This window comes from Malassezia sympodialis, genomic scaffold (assembly GCF_000349305.1).
Source record: "Malassezia sympodialis ATCC 42132 genomic scaffold, msy_sf_4, whole genome shotgun sequence".
NCBI lineage: Eukaryota > Fungi > Basidiomycota > Malasseziomycetes > Malasseziales > Malasseziaceae > Malassezia > Malassezia sympodialis.
In genome coordinates, this window is record NW_017387802.1 from 312,755 (window position 1) to 333,014 (window position 20,260).

A 20,260-nucleotide genomic window follows, 5' to 3' on the forward strand; every position below is an offset into this window, starting at 1 on the left:
ACGACGATGTCTGCCCCTGTCCCGTTCGCTGAGCGCAAGCAGCCGGGGATTTTGTGCCTGTTCGATGTGGATGGCACGCTGACGCCGGCCCGCCAGCAGGTGTCTGACGCGATGCTCGACACACTCAAGGCGCTGCGCGAACATGTGGTGATTGGCTTTGTGGGCGGCAGTGACCTGTCGAAGATCCGCGAGCAGCTGCAGCTGCCCGGGCACGCCGACATTGTGACGCAGTTTGACTATGGCTTTGCGGAGAACGGCCTGACGGCGTACCGGATGGGCGAGCAGCTGGCGAGTCAGTCGTTCATTGGCTGGCTGGGCGAAGACAAGTACAAGGCGTTTGTCAAGTTTGTCCTCAACTACATCTCGCAGCTGGACATCCCCGTGATGCGCGGCACCTTTATCGAGTTCCGCCGCGGCATGGTGAATGTGAGCCCGATTGGCCGCAACGCCTCCGTGCAGGAGCGCCACGACTTTGAGAAGTTCGACAAGGAGCACAACATCCGCTCGGCATTTGTTGAGGCGCTCAAGAAGCAGTTCCCCGACTATGGCCTGACGTACAGCATTGGCGGTCAGATCAGTTTTGACGTGTTTCCTGCTGGATGGGACAAGACGTACGCGCTGCGCCACGTCGACGAGAAGGGCCGCGCACTCCCCGACGGCTTCCGCGAGATCCACTTTTTCGGCGACAAGACCTTCCCCGTACGTATGACCTACTGACGCCAGGGCGGTAACGACCACGAGATTTTCTCGCACGCTGGCGTGACGGGCCACACGGTCACGAGCCCGGAGGACACGATGCGGCAGCTGCACGAGCTTTTCCTCCACTAGTTGGTAGTCTCGCATCGACCTTCATGTCTCGCCACGCGACGGCATGGGACATGGCCGCACTGCGCATGTCGTCGCTGTATGCGAACGATATGCTGCCGGAGACGTCGCGGGTGGCCATGGTCAAGTCGGTGCATGGTGTGCGACACTTGCCCTTGGCGCTTGGGCGCGCCGCCGAGGTCGGGCTGCCCGTGGACGAGGCGCCCGAGCCACGCCGTACGCGGCGCGACACGCTCGACTTGGCGCCGATGAGCATGGTGCTGCGCAGTGATACCCAGGCGCCTCTTTCGCCGAGCGCCGTGCACGACGGCGTGTCGTATGCGACGGCCCAGCTGCGGCGCCAGCGCCGAGTCGTAGGCGGCTCGGTCGAGCGTGCCTCGCCTTACTGGCGCGCGCGCCGCAGCGCGGGCTTGCTGCCTGGTGTGCGCCCTGATGGTCCGCAGCGCGCGCGCCTCCCGGTGATGCGCGGCGAGTGGGAGCGGTACCAGGCCGCGTACCTGCGCATGCTCTCGCTCTCTCGGAAGGCCAAGGCGCCCGAGCCGGCCGCGAGCGAAGACGAGTCGGACTCGGACGGTGCGACGCCGCCCGGCGAGCACCGGCGCCAGCTCGTGAATATGGTCAACGAGGTGCTCCCGCGCCTTGCCGAGTGGGACGAGGCCGATGAACGGCAGCTGCGTGAGGGCCGCTTTGGCTGGCTCTATGCGGCGCCGTGTGATGCGCGTGTGCCGCGCTCGGTACGTGTGCTCTGCTTACACAGACGCTGCTGCAAGCGCTGCACTACTACGTGGCGCGCTTTTACGATACGCACGGCCTCCTCCGTCCTGTCGCTGCCTCCGCCGCGACGACCGACGCCACGCCGGACGAGTGTGAACGCGCGCGAGACGAGTCGGCGCAGCCCATGCCGGAGATGGAGCCAGGGTCGCCGCTGTGGACGTACTGGGCGCACCACTCTCTGGGCTGGGCACGCACGATGGCCTGGCGTATGGACGCCAGTGCGCTGGTGGCGCTCGGCACGCTGGTCGAGGCGCTGGTCGAGGAGCTGGTGCCGCGCGCCGCACCCGTCGCCGCACGCCCCGTCGCATCGCGGAGGCGCGATGCTGAGGCGCTGTGTGAGGCTCGCAGGGCGCAGGCGCCAGCGCAGCGTGGCATTTCGCGGTACTGGGCTCATGCCACATAGATGGTATCTACCTCATGCAAGCGTTACGGAGGCGGCCTGCCGCTCCGACTCGGCGCGCGACTCGGCGCCATAATCGAGGGGTGTTTTGCCCGGCTCGATGTGGGGCGGCATCGATGGGGGGAGGGGCGGCGGAGGACCGCGCGCCTGCTCGTCGAGGAACACCTGCGCGCTGCGTACCAGCGTAGTGCGCTGCTCGTCGACGATGTGGCGTCCAGGACGTGGCGTGCCCGGCTGCCACGCGGCCGGATGGCCCTGCACAAGCACGCGCCCCTCGAAGTCGGCGGGGTGGGCCACCTGCACGCTGCCGTCGATCGAGTGCGCGGTCGACGCGAGCGGCACACCTGCGTCGTGCGCCACGTACTGCACCTGTATGGCGCCGCGGCGCGACTGGAACTGCGTCTCGACGCGGCGCCCATGCGCCAAGCGCAAAAAGTCCTCGTACGGCACTTCCTCGAGCGCCGGCTTGTGCACGGCCACGACCGCATTGATAGGCCCGTCGTGGGTCGCCATATTGAGCGAGAAATTGGCATGCCACACGCCATTCGCGACGATCTGACCTTGTGTCGTCAAGACATCCGTACGCGAGCTGGCCACGTCGACGTGCGGCTCGGCGCCTATCGAGCCCTTATGCGACGAAAGGTGCACCACCTTTTGCGTGGCCACGTGGGTCGAGTTGCGCAGGACGATGGAGCCCTCGTAGCTCCACAAATACACGTACTGTGCGACAAGGTGCGCCGTGGTCTCGATGAGGCTGCGCAGCGTCTTGACAATGATCTCAGAGTTGACGTGCAAGCGCCCGCCCAGAGCGACGGCGCCAAACTGCGCGTAGATCGTCAGGCGCCCAAGGAAGTGGTCCACACGTGCAAGGCGTGACATCTCTGCGAGCTCCGCGGCCGACGGCGGCGGAACGCGGACGCGCTGCGGGCTGCCGAGGAACATCCAGCCGCGGCTGTCTGTTTGACTGTGCGCTTCCAGCAGCAGATGGCGCGCGCGGTGGAACGCATGGTCGGTGAACAGGTGGACGTGGCCCTCGCGCACGTCCATGACAAGACCGGCGACCGGCTGGCCCTCCGGAATCGACACGACAATGTCAAAGCTCAGGGACTCGTGCTCCTCCTCGAGGAACAGGCCATAGTCAGGCAGCTCATGCGTAAGGAGCAACACGCCCTCAGACACAATGCCATGCGAGAGCTTGGCGACCTTCGCATGCTGGACGAGGGCGGCCGCCTGGCGGTCGTACGTTGCCGTAATGTCCACGAGAATACGATCGTGGTTCGGGTCGTTGGCGCTCGGCTTCGGGCGCGTCACCACATATACATTCGCTGGCGCTTTACGCGGTCTCCGCTCGAGCTGCTGCTGTGTCAAGTTCGCCTCGCGGGGGTACCATTCCTGCGCCTCCGACAGCACAGGGTTCACAAACAGGTACGTGTGGTCCGTCGATGTCATCGACGAGGGGCCAGGGAACGCCACAAGCGAGAAGTTCGTATGTGCCTTGCATTGCACCGAGTCGATAAAGCGCAGCGGCTTGCCTGTCGACGAGCAGTACAGCGCACTCCATGTGGCATTTTGCACGACCACGCCGTCGTCCGGCCGCGCCGCGAGCTGCACCTTTTCGACATCATGCAGCAGCTTGCTTTCAAAGTCCCAGTACAGCGCAGGGTCGTCCGGATCGCGCGGCATAGCGCGGCCCACGGCCCAGTTGGCGTAGCTGAGCAGCGCCCACAGGCCGAACACGATCAGGATCGTCTGGTGCATACGGTTGCGCGGCCATACAAGCTTGGCTGCTGCGCTGATGCGGGCGCACGCCACCCGCAAGCGCTCCGGCGGGCGCAGCACATCCAAAACGTGCCAGTGCTCCCGCGCGAGGCCGTACCAGTAGAGGGGGTGCCACATGGGGCGCGGCGGTGTCATCGCCTGCTCATACGAGACCGGCGCATACAGGTAGCGGCGCTGCACAGGCACATACTGTGCCGCCTCCTCGAGCGAGTATACATCCTCGTCATTCTCGTCGTCCGCGAGCAGCGGCCGCACGTCCCGCGACATGACGCTGCGTGGCGTGGCGTGACGCGGCGGGGCTGGCCCCACCGCACAAGCGCGGCTCGGCCGAGCATGATCAAACGGCGACCGCGTTCTTCGCGGGCACCTTGATGTGGGGCGCCGTGCCGCGGCGGCTCCGCTTACCGGCGCGCGTGCGCGCACTCTCGGCGTCAGCGGCGCCACTGCCGGAGGTGGGCACGTTGCGTGCTGGCCTGGCCGCACGCGATCTCGAGCAGGTTTGGGAGGCCTGGGATGCTCTACGCGCGGATACGCGCCGCGAACGCCTGCGCCGCCACGACTATGCAGACATTCTCGCGCTTGTGCGCGCCCACTTGCCCGCACTCGCACCTGCGCAGCGCCGCGCTCCGGCCTGGGCAGAACGGTGCCGCGCGTGGGGCCTGGACGCCGCGCAGCGCATGGACGTACTGGGCGTACAGGGCTGGATGCGCGTCGAGCTGCTGTGTGGGCAGCCAGCTGCTGCCATCCGCCTTTTTGATGCGTACTTGGATGCGCGGCGCCGCGCACGGCCGGCCGGCAGGGACGCGGCGCTACTACTCGATGCGGGCGGCGTGCGCCCCGGTGCACTGCACGACCTGCTCGCCCTGCTCGTGCTATGCTATGCGGCCGAACGCGACCTGCGCGGGCTCGTTGACACAATGCGCTCCTTTGATGTCGGCACACATACCCAGCTGTACTTTGACTATACCCAGTGTGCGCGGCAGTACAGCAAGATTCGGTGGCCGCCGAGCACCAGGCACGCCGACGACCTTGTGCCACGCGCGCTCTCCTATGTGTCGCACGCCGAGCTTGCGCGCGGCCTCCTGGACGGCAGTGGTGGACCGGCAGGTCCGAATCGTATTGCACGCCTGCTTGGCAGCCTCTTTGCGCGGGGCGATAGCCCCGGGGCGTGGCGCCTGATCCAAGCAGCGATGGACGCGGGCATACAGGCAGGTGACCGCGGTCCAGGGTGGCTCGCGCCGACGCCCGTGGCGGCGCCTGGGCAGCTAGGCGCGTGGACCGACAGCTGCTGGGCCGTCTCGCTGAGCGGTCTCCTGGCCGCGCGGCGCGAAGACCTCGCGTCGCAGGTGTGGGCGTGCGTGGGCGCGACGCAGGCGCGTGTGCGCGAGGCGTGGCCGCCGCTCGCACTGTGGAATGCGGTCCTGGACGGCTACTCGCGTGCTGGTGACTTGCCGTCCGTGCTAGCGGCCTGGCATGTGCTTACGCATCAGGCGAGCGCGCACGACGTGCCACTCGCGCGTGGAGCCTCTGTGTGTGTTGAGGCGCCCAGTGAGGCGCCGGATCTCGTGTGCTATACGACCATGATGGCGGCACTCTTCCGCCAGCGCCGCGTGCGTGAGGCTACAGATCTGTTCGCGCAGCTGCGCGCGCGGCCCGAGGTGCGCATTCCCGTGGAGACGTACAATGCCGTCGTGCACGGACTGTGTGTTGCGCGGCACATGCGCGAGGCGCAGGCCATTGTGCAGACGATGGGGCAGGGCGACGTGCCGCCGCCGACGATCACGACCATCAACATCATGCTGCGCGCCTACGCGCGGCAGAAAAATCTGCCGGCCATGGCCGCGACGCTCCGGCGCATCCTGCCGCTGGGTCTGCGGCCGGACGTGGTTACCTTTACCACGGTGCTCGATGCGCTCCTGCGCCATGCGACGACGCCGGCCGACGCCGAGGCCGCGATGAGTCAGGTGCAGCAGATCATGCAGTCGATGCATGTGCCGCCCAACTCGGTGACGTTCACGGCGATGATCAAAGCGTGCTTGCATGTGAAGGGCGATGTCGAGCCGCGCATGCGCGTCGCACTGCAGCTGATGCACACCATGTGCACGACAGTGAAGCTGGCCCCTACGGCCGTCACGTTCGAGACGATGATCGCAGGCCTCGTCCCGCCGTCGCGCCCCGTGGACGTGGGCACCGTGTCTGAGTGGCCGCCGCTCTTTGCCGCACCGCCGCCGCGCCTGCCGGGCGAGGTCGAGGATGTGCCGCCGCATGCGAAGCGGCTCGCGCTCGTGCTATGGCACCAGCTGTCGGTGCGGCAACTGGCGCCGACGCCGGACACGTACCATGTGCTCGTACGCGCGCTCCTCGCTGACGCCGACGACGTGCCTCTCTTCCGGCGCGGCGTGCTCGTGGCCGACGAGCTGCTGCGGGCGCGCGGCGCACTGGCTGTGCAGGTGGGTCTCGCCCGCGAGTCGGCGCCGCAGAGTGCAGTGCCGCCGGCCCCTGCGAGCTGGACGGTCGTGCTGCATGCACTGCTGCGTGCGCACAAGGCGGCCACAGACCCGGCGCTCGTAGCGCGCGTGATGGACGCGGTGCTCGCGCACTTTTCTGCATCCGAGGAAGGCGCAGCTGCGATGCTCCCGCCGACGCCCACGTACCACACGGGGAACTTGCGACACTACTTAGAAGAGGCAGCGAAAGCGCTCAAATAGGAACAGGCAGTACTTTGCGGCACCAGATATGCGGCTGGCCCTCTTCCAAGTATACGTCGCCCTGAACAGCGTACCCTAGCGATTCGTAGAAGGCGCGCACAGGCTCCTGCGAGCTCAGCTGGACTTGCACGCCGACGCGCGTCGTGCCTGGCGGCACAGGCAGCGTGCGGATCGCCTGCGTGACCCACGCCTCGGCGCCTTGGACTAGGTGCCGGCCCAAGCCGCGTCCACGGCACGTGGGGTCGATGGCAATGCGGCCCAGCTTGGCGCCCGAGTACACGAGAGGGGCGCCTGGCGCGGCTGTCTGGGAGCGCAAGAACGCCGCCTGGATCGTTGACGCCGCGCGGCCACGGCCGGGAAGCGGCCCCTCGTCGATCACCTGCCGCCCATAGAAGCGCTCGTCATGCTTAGGCAGGGGGTATGGCAGGACGCGCAGGACGCCTACGACAGCATCGTCGGTGGAGCGCACCAACACGACGTGCGCGGCGACGTCGTCCAAACTGGGTCAGGAAAGCGCACGTACTGGTCAAGATCGCGGTCGGCGTCGTAGCCCTGTTCGCCGAAGAAAACGGTCTGGCGCAGCTGGTACGCCGCACGCAGGCGCTCGTCCGACACGGCAATCTCCGTGTGGAACTCTGCCATGACTCGGTCGAGCGAGAGTGTCTTTGCGTACCAGATGTGGGGCTGATTCAGCAGGCAGAATTCCCCGCTGGTCGCCTCGTAGCCCACTTGCTCGTAAAAGCCGCGGGCCACCGACTGCGCCGTCAACTGCACCCGCGCCGCGCGTGCATCGCAGGACGCAAGGGCAGCGCAGATCCAGCGCTCGGCCTCGGCCAGGAACGCGCGGCCAAGGCCGAGGCCTCGCACATCCGCGCGCAGTGCGATCCGCCCCAGCTTGACGCCGGAGAGGACGTGGTCGAGACCTACCTGCTGGTGGGCCGCAAGCGCGGCGGCCATGGCCTCTGGTGTGCGGCCTAGGCCAGGTAGGGGTTCTGTCTCTGCATCATAGTAAGTCTCGGGGAGCGTGGGAACAGGGTAGGGCAGCACACGCATCGCGCCGATCACAGCTGCATCGGAGATGCGTTCGAGCACGAGCGGAATGGCAATTGTATCGAGCCTGGGTCAGCGCCCGATACGAACTGGTCGATTTCGTTCTCGCGTCCGTAGCCGAACTCCTCGCCAAACACGTCGATGCGCAGCCTGTACGCATCGCGAAGCTGGGCTGGCGTCGTAGCCACCTGCACGCGGTAGTGGTGGGGGAGCATAAAAGGCATGTGCGCTGGTATACGGGACGAGGCCGCTATGGTAGTGGGGCGTCTACATGTGCTTTGAAAAGCGCGCCAGGTGGTAGTTGATCGTGGGCTTCGTGCGCGCTTGGCCAGTGTGCTGCGGTGAGAGAAGCGGACGTACCGACGTAGCCATGCACTCGCGCAGGTTTTTGGTTACCTCGGCGCATTCGCTCTGCGAGCGCAGATCGCTTGAGCTCGCCCAGCACGCAAGGACAGCGGCAAATTCAGCGGCACAGGGGGCCTTGGAGGCCAGCTTCTTGGGGCGGACCTTGAGCTTGTCGACCTTCATCGCGAGGAAAGCCGCAGAGTAGGACGAGCGTGAGAGGTTGTGGCCACGTGGCAATTATGGCAGGCGGCCAGCTCCGTCGCCTCTGAGTAAGCTCCGGCCACGTCGACCTACGCCGTAGCGATGGTAGGTGTTCTGCGCTGACACAGTCCGAAAAGAGCACACATAAACCTCTGACGCAAGCGCAGCTTGCTGCACTCGCGAGCCGCAACTCGTCGGTGATGCGGTACGTGCATGACCCTAACGTCAGCCGCAAAGCCGCGCTAGCCGAGAAGAACAAGCCGCACAGCACGCGCGAAGCGGGCGCGGGCGGCAGCTCCAACACCATGCTGCGTCTCTACACGGATGACAACAAGGGCCTGACAGTGTACGTGTGCCATGCTGATACCATAGCGACCCGGTGATCGTGCTCGTTCTCTCTGTGGCCTTTGTCCTGAGTGTCGTGCTGCTGCATATCCTCGGCAAGGTCGCACGCTACTTTACCAAGTAGGAGACAGGCTACGTAGCTACGCGCTAATAAACGTGTGCTCTTCAAAGAGGGTGCCTTGCAGCGTGACACTGGTCTCCGGCAGGCCCAGTGCCTTGGCAACGGACTCAGGGCACGTCAGCTTCATCCCCACGGAGTTCAGCGTCTGGTAGATGTACGGCTTGGTGCCGGCCACGTAATTTACCAGCTTCTTGACCATGTAAGGGATCTCAGCCAGCACATCCACCTTCTCGATCAGTCCCTGCGTCTGGCCCGGCGCGCCGAGCTCCACGCGCAGCTCAGCCGTCACGTCCTGGCCCGGCGCGCCGTCACCGACTAGGGCAGGGCCCTGGAGGGTGTACTGGATGCTCTGGGGCACGTGGTAGCCTGTGTCGGGGTCGAGCGTGAGTGTCTGGTGCTCTGCATGCGTCGACGGCAGCTCTGCACCGGCAGCGCGCGTCGCGCCGACCACGGCCACGAGCTGGCCCTGGCATACAATCGACCCGATCGTCACGGTTTGAGGCACGCGCTGTGTACCATCCTCCGAGGCCTTTCCGTAGTCAGGTATCGTCGTAAACTCCATCAGCACGGCGCTCGAGCCGCCCTGCTCCCGGCTCTGGAAATTCGCAAAGTTCCACTTGGAGGCCACCAGGTTCGGGCGCATGCCCTGAATGGCCTGCACAAACATGCCCAGGCCCTTTGCCTCGATCGCACGCCCATTCAACACGATCATGCCCGAGACCTCGGCCATCGGCCAGAAGCGGTGCACTACATGGCCCACCGGCGATGCAGGGTTCTCGCCAAAGTAGCTAAAGCCGCCTTTATCGCCCTGGCCCAGCTTCCATCCCTTGGCCTCGGGCTTGCGTGTCAACGTGTACATGAGCTGCAGATCCGTGTCCAGCATGCCGGAAATGTCGTACTGCTGCGAGCCGTCCTCCAAGTCCTTGCACGTCACCGTAAACGCACTCGACTTGCACGAGCGCTTGTCGTTCGGTAGTACCTGGAACTGGTCCACATTCTTCGACTTCCACACGTTCTCGCCCGTCTTGGGGTGGAAGTAGCGGAATGTCATTTGGACCTGCGGCTGGAACAAGCTAAAGTCAGTCGCGCAAGGTACGCACCCGACCGGAGAGTATATGATCTGGTTCAGGAAAAACGATCCATCGTCGAGCATCGCATACCATACCGACGTCTCCGTCGACAGTCCACTGGGGCACGTCCAGTTAAGATCGCTGGGTGCAAGCTCGCCATACTTGTGTTCGTTATCAAAGGCATCTGTAACAGGGAAAAAGTTGCTCTTTTTCCCTTCGCTAGAAGGCGCTCCCTGCGCATCCGCAGGTTGCGAGGAGCCAGTTCTGTGGTTAGCGCAAGGCCGTACGTACAGCCAACTACCCCAGCCAGACATGGTGTGCTAGGAATCTGTGCGTCTTCCCCCCCCCCTAGCTGGTCGGCACGTGTTTGTGCATTCAGGCAACGTGCCACTCGGCCGGGATCGGCTGTGCGCTCTGACGCAGTATCCTGCAGGCACGACGGCTGGGGCGCGATGCGGCTCCGCGCGTCGGTCACCAATGTGGGTCTGCTAGCTGGGCTGCTTCGTACGTGTGACTACTACTCACCCAGACACGGCGGCGGGCGTATCATCTCCCTGTTACCTGCATTTTGCGCCGACCCAGTTCCGGCTCATCGCACCGGCCGGGCACGATGGGGTGCAGATATGGGCCACACTGGATGTGGCGTCGGTGTTTTCCGACTACCGCATTGAGTCGCACAACCAAAATGAAATCACTGTGGAAGTCGTCGCTGAGAGCTTCGCACGCGCGCTGCGGTCTGCCGCCGGGGCTACCGAGGTAATGCTGCGCCTGGGCAAGCGCGACGGCGAGCCACTGCTAAGCCTATCAATCGTCATGGTGAGCCAGACAGGTGCCAAGCTCGATGTCACACAGGAAGTACTGGTCCGCATCTTGCGCGTTTCAGAGATGAGCTTGATTACCGAACCCTTGTGTCCTACGCCGGATGTACGTGCGCGTACGCTGACACAGGTCTATATCGTCACGCCGCCCCTAGCCGAAGTCAAGGCCATGGCCGAGCAAATTAAGCCTCTTGCCACGCATGTGTGTTTGAGTGCCAACCACAACGGCGCCCTACGGCTGGCGATCGTGGGTAGTGATGTCGTGGGCGAGGCTACATGGACAGGCTTGGAGCATCCCAGCGTGCAGGCGCCAGCGCCCTCACGCCCAGAAGCCAATCCACACGCCTTTCGCGAGGTGCACTTGAATGTGCGGGCCCTGCAAAGCGTACTAAACTCAGCCAATGTAGCCAAGTCCACCGTGGCCTGTCTATGCACGGGCTACTGCGCAGTTTTTTACGTTTATTTGAATGGACAGACGGACGCATACCCCACAGGTCAACATGCCAGCAGAGAAGGCGTAAATGGTGTAATGAATGTACGTGACATGTAATAACTTTGAGTTTGTTGTTTCGGGCCTGGATCCGACGTGATAGATAAGCAAGCTAAAAACGCGCACTCACACGCCAGCTGTATAAGGGCCAGTTGGTTTAAAAATAGAGACCCTCCACTTGCATGACCGGATTCATTCGGCAAATTTGGAAATAATCAGCTGGGTTTCCACGGACATTCCCGTCGAACGCGTGATTGATTGTCGAGTCGAAACCTTTGTGCCAAGGTTGCCCAAGTGGAGTGAGTAATGTTGAAGGCTTCTGCAATAACCTATGATACGGCCGAATGAGTAGTCGCCAATACATTACCCATACTCTTGCCCATAGACCATTTGGTCTACTAAACGAGACCCTGTCGACCACAAATTTGACAGCCGCCAGTACGCCCGACGATATCGTCCTTTCCGCCAAATCTAGTGAAAGTGTGGAAAGCTCCATACGCAGGGCTCTGGATTATCGAATTGGCCAGAGGTCGACACGACATCGCTTGAACTATGAGTGGCGTTGAAAAACAGCCGGAGGGGCCCGTTGTACACCCGGCTCTCATTTTCCAGACATCTCATAATGTGCGCTCACAGGACTCTTTAAACAGCCCGCGCCAGTCCTTGCGAAATGCGGACAGTGCTCTCCTGGGTCATGGTGAAACACCCATGTCTAGACAGGGCGAAGACATCTCCAGGACTGACCGCGCCCCCAAATCTCTTACCGTTCAGGCGCCTTCTTGGGTACCAGGGAAGGTCAAAGTGCCTGCAACGCGAACCACCACGTACCCATTTATCACTGATGCGGATAGTCGCCTCGCTGCCTATGCAGGATTCACGAAAGAAGGTCATCCAGACCCAGAACTAGTGAATCAGGAGTTCGCGCCCCCAGGCTCAGGTACCTGGGATTGGCTCTGGTCGAATCCGCCGAACCAAATGGCTAAAACAAGCCCACTGCTCCAAGACGGGTCGTACGCCCTGTCGCCCCAAGGAACACAGCCGGTCACAGCGCCTCCGTCATGGCATCCCTCCTACAAGAACTTCCCTGTGGATACAAAGGAAGCATCAATGCATGGCGCAGCTTTACCCATTCTTCCTTTTGGGTTCCACGGTACATACCGCAAGCCCGAATCGCACGCCGCCCCTCTGGCTGTTAACACTGACAGGTCTGCGCAGGAAATTTCGACGCTGTTTATGGCCGGTTTTCCTGAAGATATGACCGACAGAGAATTTTCCAACATGTTTTTGTTTGCCAAAGGATTTGAAGCATCCATGCTCAAGTACCCGCAACCGACCAAGTCGGAGGACGATTTCCGGAAACCAGGAGACCGACACGGCACATGGTCTCAAGCAGACCGGGATGGGCAACACAGCCCCCCCCAGCGGGAGCCAGAGCAGCCTAGCGCAAAGAACAAGCAGATCATTGGCTTCGCGAAGTTCTCGACTCGGGAAGAAGCTCTGCAGGCAAGAGACGTCTTGAATGGCTTCCGCATAGATACAGACCGTGGCTGTATTCTAAAGGCAGAGTTGGCCAAGAAGAACTTGCACACAAAGCGCTCGGTGCCATTTGTTGTGACTAAGCATGGTCACCCAGCTGGTCATGCCAAGCCGGCTCTCTCGGCACGCGACTATCCGATGGTAGATCCGGTCTCAGCGGCAGCTACCTATGCGGCCATGAGCGGTCGTCCTGGGTCCTATGCAAGTCATCCTCCGGATATGCCCTCGGACGATCATACGCCTTTGGCTCCCCTGGGCGTCCATTCCATGATGGATCCGCGGGGAAGTGCGGCCGCCTGGGCGGAAGCTATGGAGCAAAAGCATGCACAAGCCGCCATGGAGTCTCATGGAATGGCAACGATGACACCCATCTCTGAGATGGTGAGTCGTCTGGACAACTTTTCGAAGACCATCCCCACGTTTGCGTCTCAACATGCAGGTACGATGCCGGCGATTTCGGAGAACCCTTCGACTCAGTGGGGTCGCGCTAATTCTTCGCCGGTCGTACTCTCTCCCAATCAAGCCGGACCTGTCCACTCCGAGCGGTTGCGTCCCAACTTAACTTTGACTCCCCTGGAGGTGACACAGGGCATCCAAAACATGAATCTAGGACTTGGACAAGGCCTGCACAAAAGTCCCGAATCTACCATGCTGCATCCTCTTCGTGACAACTCCGGCTCGTCGACGATGGATGGATCGAGTAGTCTTTCGGGACTCACGCATGCCAACTCTGGCACGTCTGGATCGGAGATCTGGAGCCTGGGTTCGCGCTCTTGTACGAGCCCGAGTCAAGTACACTTGGACGAATACATTTCCCCCACAACTGAGCAGCGTCCGATATCGAGCCTGCAAGACGCAGCGCCTTCCAAGGAAGTGGGTGAATCTGAAAGCAAGTAAGTCTAGGATATACTACGCATAGGTCCTGTGCGTTTGTACGTCGAGAACACAGACTAACACGAGCAGAAACACACCGACTCTGCATTTTGACCTGAACGATGTAACCGACTTGGACCAGCAGCCATACACGGATGGATTCCAAGAAGGTCATGCCAAGGGTCAGTTTTTCGGACGTCTAGAAGGACGTGCCCTTGGCAGAGAAAAAGGGTTTGAGCTCTGGACTGAGCTTGGATATTACACAGGAGTGATGCAAATGTACCAACAACACCTCAATCGCTTCGCCAAAGAAGGCCTGACTCGCAAGGCCCAGAAGCAGATCCAGCAAATTGAGCATTTCTTGCAACTTTGTGAGCAGATGCCCCTAAAAAATAACGAGGACAACCAACCTGAACCCATCGATGACCAGACCCCTGATCTAGAGAAGCTACTTGAGCGGATTCGTGCCAAGTACCGGCTATTGTGTAAGAGTCTTGGTTTTCAGGAAGAAGGGCAGGTCTCAGGGCATTCTGGAACAAAGAAGACGGCCACTGAAAAGACACAGAAACTTGTCCAGGTCGCAGGTCAACTTGTCGATGTGAATCAATTGAAGTACTAGTTTGGGATACTGGCTGTCCCTAGCACTGTATTTTTTTTCTTCTTCTTTTTCTCCTTTTTCTTCAACAGCAGCCGAATTTCGCTGATACAGGCAAGATACCTCTTTTTTTTCTGCTCACAGTGTAATACCCATTCGTGTGGTTTTTGCACGACTTTCCGGGTGTTACTCAGAAGCCGTTGACGTTATTTCGTAGAGGATGTTTTTAATCTATACACACCTCCATTCATATCATACTGCTCCACCTCGACGGTACTTAAGACCGGGGTACCGACGCGTTGTCTGGCTGACCGTACGAGCTAGTGTCGCCACAGGTGAGATTGTCGAGAATGGGGCATAAACATCGGCATTCGGCTGATCCGCACCTGCAACACACGATTGATTGGGCACAGGTGGGCCATGGTAATCAGGCGGTGGCCCAGATGGCCTACTTGTGCCTGGGCGTCAACGTGATTCTAAGTATTGCCAAAGGCGTGGCAGGCTATGGATGGAGCAGCTCGACCTTGCTTGCCGATGCTGTGCATGCCTTATCTGACACTATTAGCGATTTGGCTACAATTCTGTGTCTGTACAAAGCCAAGCAGCTACCCACGGCACGATACCCCCTTGGTTATGGAAAGATGGAGACGCTGGGTTCTTTCTTTATCAGCTGTATGTTGTTAAGTGGGTCTGTGAGCATCGGTGTTCATGCATTGATCCAAATGCTCGATAGGCTCGCTCCCACACTTCCGTGGCTGGAGCAAGCACGTATGCTGTTGTATCAGATTCCTGATACGCCGGCCCATCTGCACACACATGAGCACGGGCCTGCGTTGACGGAGCCGCGTGCCATCATTTTTGTTATTGTGAATCTCATCATCAAGGAGATGCTGTACCGTGTAATGCGCACGACAGCGCGAAATACACGGAGCACCATGCTGGAGGCGAGTGCTCAGCACCAACGATCTGAAAGTTCTGCCTCCATTATATCATTGATAACCCTCTCTGGCTCATGGGTTGGCTACTCCTGGCTCGATCCACTGGGCGGTATGGCCAGAGCCGTACACAATGGTGTGGACGCCTGGCGCCTTCTAGTCCGATCGCTGGAGCATCTGTGTGATCGGAGCGCTGACTCTGATGTGCTACAATCCGTCGAGGCTGCGCTGGCATCTGCATCGACACAGGCCAAAGAGAATGACGCTAGGCCTGCGTTTACATGGAGCGACCTCGCAGTAGTGCCGAGCGGCCCCTTGCTGGTCATATTCGTGACCTTGTATTTTGAGCAACATGTGTTGCTGAAGGACGCCGTTGCAACGGAAGAGTGGCTGGGCGAGCGGGTGCGCGCCGTGTATCCAGAGGTGCGTAGAGCCTACTTACGATCAGATGACCATGCTTCGCACCAAGTTGTCGATACGAGCGCCATCGCGCCAGCTGTAGAGCTATGGAATACCATTCGGGTAGCCCGAGTTCGGCGACGGCTTGTAACGCCACGGCAGACCCGACTCGTCTAGGCGCTTCTCCGCCTCCGGGGCGGCCCACGACCGGACACTGCCGTGAGCAAGGTGCAACACGTACCTTCGGTCAGGCTTGAAGTACATGACCACGGCAAAGGCGGCGACACCGCCGTACATGCCCCAATACCAAATGTTCTCCCACGCATCTTTCACGCGCTTTGTACCAGGCGCTGGGGGCTGGCGTAAGTGGTAAGGTGAAACGCACCTTTTCGCCAAACAGGTAGCCTGGTGTGAGAGAGCGCCATACATACCAGAAGGCTCATTGTAGCTGGGGCCATGGCCCGAAGCATAGCGGTACTGCGTCCGCATAGCGGCACGCCAGGGCGCGCGCTGCGCAGCACGCACAGGCATCATCGAGCTAGCACGTCCAAGCATGAGGAGCGACGGTCGACGCCTGGTAGCGGCCGCCCGCGCGGGTGTAACGCCACGTGATCATGTGGAAATATGTGGTGAGGCGAAGGAACTAAGTGTACAACGCCGGCGGTCTAGGCACTGCCACGTTGCGACCGCCTCCGTGCTGGGGCGCGTGCGAATACGACGATGTTAAAAATACAGGATCCGGTGGATCCTGTGCACGATGTGCCAAGTCACAGTGTACCTGGCCAGTCCGCCCCCGGCCTCGCACTCGCGCCCGCTCTTACCGTGAGTGACGTGCCTGCGGAGGCTGTGGAGCGTGGCCACGACGTGGAGCTGGACGAAGACGAGCTGGGGCATGCCACGCATGAGATCCCGCACGAGCTTATCAACGAGAAGATTGCATGCGCCGGCTTCCTGCTGAAGCGCGGTGAGCGGCGAAAAGTGTGGAAACGGCGATGGGTTGTGCTGCGGCCGTCGCGCCTGGCCTTTTACAAGAACGAGCAAGAGTATTTGCTCCTCAACCTGGTCCCTACGCGAGACATTCGCGCAGTCGTGCCCGTTGACTTTCGCCGCATCGGCACGACGATCGGAATCGTGACCGCAGGGCGGACCTTGTTTCTCAAAGCCTCGAGCCAGGACGAGACTAACATGTGGATCGAGGCGCTGCTCAATATGCGCGACCAGGCCGTGGAAGGCGCAGAACTAGGACCCCACCTCTCCCGCTCGCCGACTATGCCGGCCCTCTCAGTACCTCGCAGCGAAGACAACGCGGACGAGCGCAGCACGCCCGGACGCCGCACCGAGTTCCAGTCGTTCTCACGCTGGTTCACACTCGACTCGCAGGGCGGTGCATCGTCGAAAGGCGCAACGGTATTGTCGGCGCCGCGCACAATCGATGATGCTAAAGCACGCCGCCCGCGTCCATCGGCGCATGGCATGTGGCTGAGTAGCTCCGACGACGATCAGGAGCCAGAGCTCGAGGACCCAGGCACCATGCCGTCGGCCGCGCCGCGCGTGGCATCGGGCTCCAGCGCGGCGCCCGACGAAGACGTGAACCGCGTCATTGCGCAGGGCTACCTCATGAAACAGAGCACGCGGCGGAAGCAGTGGCGGAAGCGCTGGTTTGTCCTAACGCTCGACTCACTGTACTACTCGCGCAGCCACATGGAGCTGCACACGTACCGCCGTGTGCTGACTGCTGAGATTATGGACGTGATGGAATTCGAAGTGGGTGTCGCTACAAGTTCAGGATCTGGCCTCTCGTTTTCGCCGTCGTCGTTTCCCCGTCTCGGCTTCATCACCGGCTCGCCCGAGTCGCGCGGCACCCCAGCGATGCCGACCTCGCCGTCGATGGATGCAAATGCACTGTCGCCCGACTTACATCACCGCACCGATCATTGCTTCCGTATCGTGACCACCTCGCGTACCTTCGTTCTGTGCGCTCCTACCGAGGACGAGGAAATCCAGTGGCTGAGCGCCCTGCAGACGCTACTGCATCGACGGCGCCCCACGCCCCATGCAGCAAGCTTCCGATAGAACCATGTACAATACTACGCATTCTCAGGCGCTGGCCCCGCCTCATCTACGTTGACGACGTGCGTGGCTTCGTCAAGGTGCGCCGTATCGGCCCAGCGCACGACCAGACCCGGCGCATCCGCACGCAGGTGAATGTCCGTGATGCTGCAGTTCCAAAAGCGGCTCGGCTCCAGATCCTCACGCAGCACTACGTCACCACGGGGCAGCAGCACTTGGTTCACCAAAGTGCTGAGAGCGCCGCCGTGACTCACCAGCACGACTACGCGAGGCGCCGAGGCCCGCACATCTGCGACCAGGTCATCCCAAAATGACGCGAGACGCGTGCGCATGCTGCGTTAGTCGTGCAACGTACGCGGCCGAGGGCTCTATACCCTCCGTGTCCTCCGGCTTCTGCGCAGGGCCACGGTACACTCGGCCCTGGAGCACTCCGAAGCAGCGCTCCATAAGCCGCGGGTCCGTCTCGATCTGCACACCATGATGCGCGGCAATGTGGTGCGCGGTCTGTGTGAGGGCGTCGACGTACGTCTCGGGTGCGCTGCAGCGGACTGCTAATGATGCGCGTCACCGACTCTGCCTGCAGTGCCACGCCCGTGCGCTGTGCCTGCTGCAAACCCACTGCATTCAACAGCGTGTCCAGCTGGCCCTGCACAATGCCCTGCACATTCTCGTTCGTCTCGCCATGGCGCACCAGCAGGACGCGTGTCATACCGTCGACCGCCGCCTGCGACATGCGTTAACCCAAGAGCTGCGGCCCGCCGCTTCTCCACAATGGTCCAGTTCGGCTGCCAGCAGACGCTCGATGGCCACGTTATCGCGCTCCTGCTGCTCGTCACGTTCGTGTGCCTGGCGCCGAGCGACGGCGAGACACATGCGCGACGCGTCCTGCTTCTCTTCCTTGTGCGCGCGCTGGAGTGTGTACGTGCGGTGTGCTAACGTAGATCGACTGTGCGCCGCCTCATTTGGCGGCCCTCGAGGCGCGACTGCGCGCCGTGCTACACGCGTATCCGACAACGCGCGAGAAACTGCTCACGTATCTGCACATGAGTGTACGTGGCTAGGCTGACACCAGTTTGCCGCGCTCGAAAGCATGGACGGCCTCACGGACCTTATGCACGCAAGTAGGTTGCCCTGCTCACGCAGAATTGCCCGACTGCCTTGACGGCCTACACGACGAGGCAGATGCGATGTGCCCCATGCTCCTGGATCGGCGCTCGTACCTTGGTCTCTTTGTGCGGCGCGCGCGTCTTTCGTACGAGATGCTCCTAGATCACGAGCGCACGGAGCTCGTCGCCCTGTGTCGCGCATGGCGCGATGGCCGCGAGTCGGCCCTGATTGACGAGTGGCAAGGTACGTCTTCGCGGCTCACACAAGTGCAAGCGCCTGCGCGCGCCTTTCGACAGTGGCGCGAGAGTGAACGCCGCGGCGACTATACCGCGACGAAGAACGATCTGCGCGCGTTCTTCGATTATACCCTGCCGGGGTGCGACCAGGAGCTGCATCAGCACGCCCTGCTCAACCTCGCGCGCTTCCACATGCACACCGAGGGCTGGGATGCCGCGCGCACCGTACGTATGATCGGCTTATGCAGGCCCTCGACGAGGCCATTCTCCTCGCACGCACCGTCGGCGACGCCGAGTGCATGCGCGCGTGTGACCGGTACGTGGTGCACACTGACACAGTCTGCTTGACCAGCTGTCCGTGCTCGATCCTGTTGCGCACGACGATCGGGGTGGCGTGCTGACCCAGCCTGAGGCGCCTGACACGCTCAAGTGTGGCGCGTATGCGCCGCTCACTCTGTGGAAGGCCGAGCAGGACCGGCTGCGCGGGCGGCCGCTCTTGGCGATCGTGCACTCCCTCTACGATACCATTTGGGCACCCCGCGCGCCCTTTGCACGCATGGAGCCGACGTGGGAGCCGCGGCCCAGCATCGAGCGGTGCGCGGCGTGCCCGTCGGCCGTGCTTGCGCGCGTGTGGCTGCAGCTGGGCGAGCCGCGCCTGGCCGAGGCGTACATGGCGCACGTCGAGCGTCTCGGGCACATGGCGCCGCCGGCTGGCTATGATGCCCTTGCGCTCGATGCGTGTGCGACTGGTGCGTACCGCGATGCTGAGCGCGGCGCCTATGCAGCGGCAATCGCCGCGCTCGTCGCGCCGGCACAGCTCGAGCGGATCACGTCGCAGGCCCTATGCAAGGAGTGGCAAGCGGCCGTATGGCGCGTTCTGTGGCTCCGTGCGCGACGCCAGGGGCATGTCTCGACGCTGCGGCGTCTTGCAGCACTGTGTCCTGGCGTCGGCGAGTGGCATGCGACACTCACGCCTGGCCCCAGTGCCGCCGAGTGGCTCGCAGAGGCGCAGTCGATGCGGGATGCACAGCAGCCGCACCAGTGTTTGGATCCCCTGATGAAGGCGATCGCTGCGAGTGGTGCACAGCAGCTTTACCCCCTGCATCGCACGGGCCTTGTGCAGCTTGCCGAGGTCCAGGCGCTTGCGCTGGCGATGAGCACCGAGGCCAAGGCCGTGCTCGCGCAGGTGCGCCCCCAGGCACTCGCCGACGAGAATGGTGAGCGCCGCGCCATGTTCTACATGGCCGAAGCCAAGCAAGCACTCGCTTCGCGCGATGTGACGCACGCGCGACGCAGCTTGGCGTGTGCGTCTGCCGACTGGGCACGCGTAGAGGCGTGGAGCGCCCAAGCAACGAGCGTGTACCTGGAGCGGGCGCTCGCGCAGCATGCAGGCGATGATGCTGCGTACGCGAAGCTATGTGATGAGCATGACCGTGTCGCGGCGCGCGTGCGCGACGCAGAGACCGCGCCGTGCGATCCGCTTGTGGCGCAGGTGGAGCGGCTCGTGCGCCGCTTGAGCGAGCGGTGTACAGGGTCTGCTTAGTCATCCGGCGTCCGCGTCGGCTAGCGACGGCGCCGGTTGT

At 62.2% G+C, this 20,260-nt stretch overlaps 11 protein-coding genes across 11 annotated transcripts; 7 read left to right on the forward strand and 4 right to left on the reverse strand.

The window, feature by feature from the left end:
• Positions 1 to 6: 6 nt before the first annotated feature.
• Positions 7 to 828, forward strand: MSY001_0991 (uncharacterized protein; the record flags this gene model as incomplete). Its single annotated transcript, XM_018886091.1, has 2 exons — positions 7 to 699; positions 724 to 828. The coding sequence occupies 2 exons, from the start codon at positions 7 to 9 to the stop codon at positions 826 to 828; spliced, it is 798 nt and encodes a 265-aa protein (XP_018739600.1).
• Positions 829 to 1,079: 251 nt separating this feature from the next.
• MSY001_0992 (uncharacterized protein) lies at positions 1,080 to 2,002 on the forward strand (the record flags this gene model as incomplete). Its single annotated transcript, XM_018886092.1, has 2 exons — positions 1,080 to 1,559; positions 1,583 to 2,002. 2 exons carry the CDS (start codon positions 1,080 to 1,082, stop codon positions 2,000 to 2,002), a joined length of 900 nt encoding a protein of 299 aa, XP_018739601.1.
• A 23-nt stretch (positions 2,003 to 2,025) lies between these two features.
• MSY001_0993 (uncharacterized protein) lies at positions 2,026 to 4,045 on the reverse strand (the record flags this gene model as incomplete). Its single annotated transcript, XM_018886095.1, has 2 exons — positions 2,026 to 2,038; positions 2,064 to 4,045. 2 exons carry the CDS (start codon positions 4,043 to 4,045, stop codon positions 2,026 to 2,028), a joined length of 1,995 nt encoding a protein of 664 aa, XP_018739602.1.
• A 104-nt stretch (positions 4,046 to 4,149) lies between these two features.
• Positions 4,150 to 6,486, forward strand: MSY001_0994 (uncharacterized protein; the record flags this gene model as incomplete). Its single annotated transcript, XM_018886096.1, has 1 exon — positions 4,150 to 6,486. One exon carries the CDS (start codon positions 4,150 to 4,152, stop codon positions 6,484 to 6,486), a length of 2,337 nt encoding a protein of 778 aa, XP_018739603.1.
• Positions 6,479 to 7,539, reverse strand: MSY001_0995 (uncharacterized protein; the record flags this gene model as incomplete). The annotated part of the gene is made up of 2 exons (XM_018886097.1): positions 6,479 to 6,986; positions 7,010 to 7,539. The coding sequence occupies 2 exons, from the start codon at positions 7,537 to 7,539 to the stop codon at positions 6,479 to 6,481; spliced, it is 1,038 nt and encodes a 345-aa protein (XP_018739604.1).
• Positions 7,540 to 7,803: 264 nt separating this feature from the next.
• Positions 7,804 to 8,064, reverse strand: MSY001_0996 (uncharacterized protein; the record flags this gene model as incomplete). The annotated part of the gene is made up of 2 exons (XM_018886098.1): positions 7,804 to 7,872; positions 7,897 to 8,064. The coding sequence occupies 2 exons, from the start codon at positions 8,062 to 8,064 to the stop codon at positions 7,804 to 7,806; spliced, it is 237 nt and encodes a 78-aa protein (XP_018739605.1).
• Positions 8,065 to 8,184: 120 nt separating this feature from the next.
• On the forward strand, positions 8,185 to 8,465 carry MSY001_0997 (uncharacterized protein; the record flags this gene model as incomplete). The annotated part of the gene is made up of 2 exons (XM_018886099.1): positions 8,185 to 8,191; positions 8,245 to 8,465. The coding sequence occupies 2 exons, from the start codon at positions 8,185 to 8,187 to the stop codon at positions 8,463 to 8,465; spliced, it is 228 nt and encodes a 75-aa protein (XP_018739606.1).
• Positions 8,466 to 8,567: 102 nt separating this feature from the next.
• On the reverse strand, positions 8,568 to 9,932 carry MSY001_0998 (uncharacterized protein; the record flags this gene model as incomplete). Its single annotated transcript, XM_018886100.1, has 1 exon — positions 8,568 to 9,932. One exon carries the CDS (start codon positions 9,930 to 9,932, stop codon positions 8,568 to 8,570), a length of 1,365 nt encoding a protein of 454 aa, XP_018739607.1.
• A 499-nt stretch (positions 9,933 to 10,431) lies between these two features.
• MSY001_0999 (uncharacterized protein) lies at positions 10,432 to 10,986 on the forward strand (the record flags this gene model as incomplete). The annotated part of the gene is made up of 2 exons (XM_018886101.1): positions 10,432 to 10,542; positions 10,567 to 10,986. 2 exons carry the CDS (start codon positions 10,432 to 10,434, stop codon positions 10,984 to 10,986), a joined length of 531 nt encoding a protein of 176 aa, XP_018739608.1.
• Positions 10,987 to 15,984: 4,998 nt separating this feature from the next.
• On the forward strand, positions 15,985 to 17,337 carry MSY001_1000 (uncharacterized protein; the record flags this gene model as incomplete). The annotated part of the gene is made up of 1 exon (XM_018886102.1): positions 15,985 to 17,337. One exon carries the CDS (start codon positions 15,985 to 15,987, stop codon positions 17,335 to 17,337), a length of 1,353 nt encoding a protein of 450 aa, XP_018739609.1.
• A 768-nt stretch (positions 17,338 to 18,105) lies between these two features.
• On the forward strand, positions 18,106 to 20,220 carry MSY001_1001 (uncharacterized protein; the record flags this gene model as incomplete). Its single annotated transcript, XM_018886103.1, has 6 exons — positions 18,106 to 18,252; positions 18,276 to 18,383; positions 18,407 to 18,455; positions 18,517 to 18,902; positions 18,926 to 18,993; positions 19,017 to 20,220. 6 exons carry the CDS (start codon positions 18,106 to 18,108, stop codon positions 20,218 to 20,220), a joined length of 1,962 nt encoding a protein of 653 aa, XP_018739610.1.
• Positions 20,221 to 20,260: the final 40 nt, after the last annotated feature.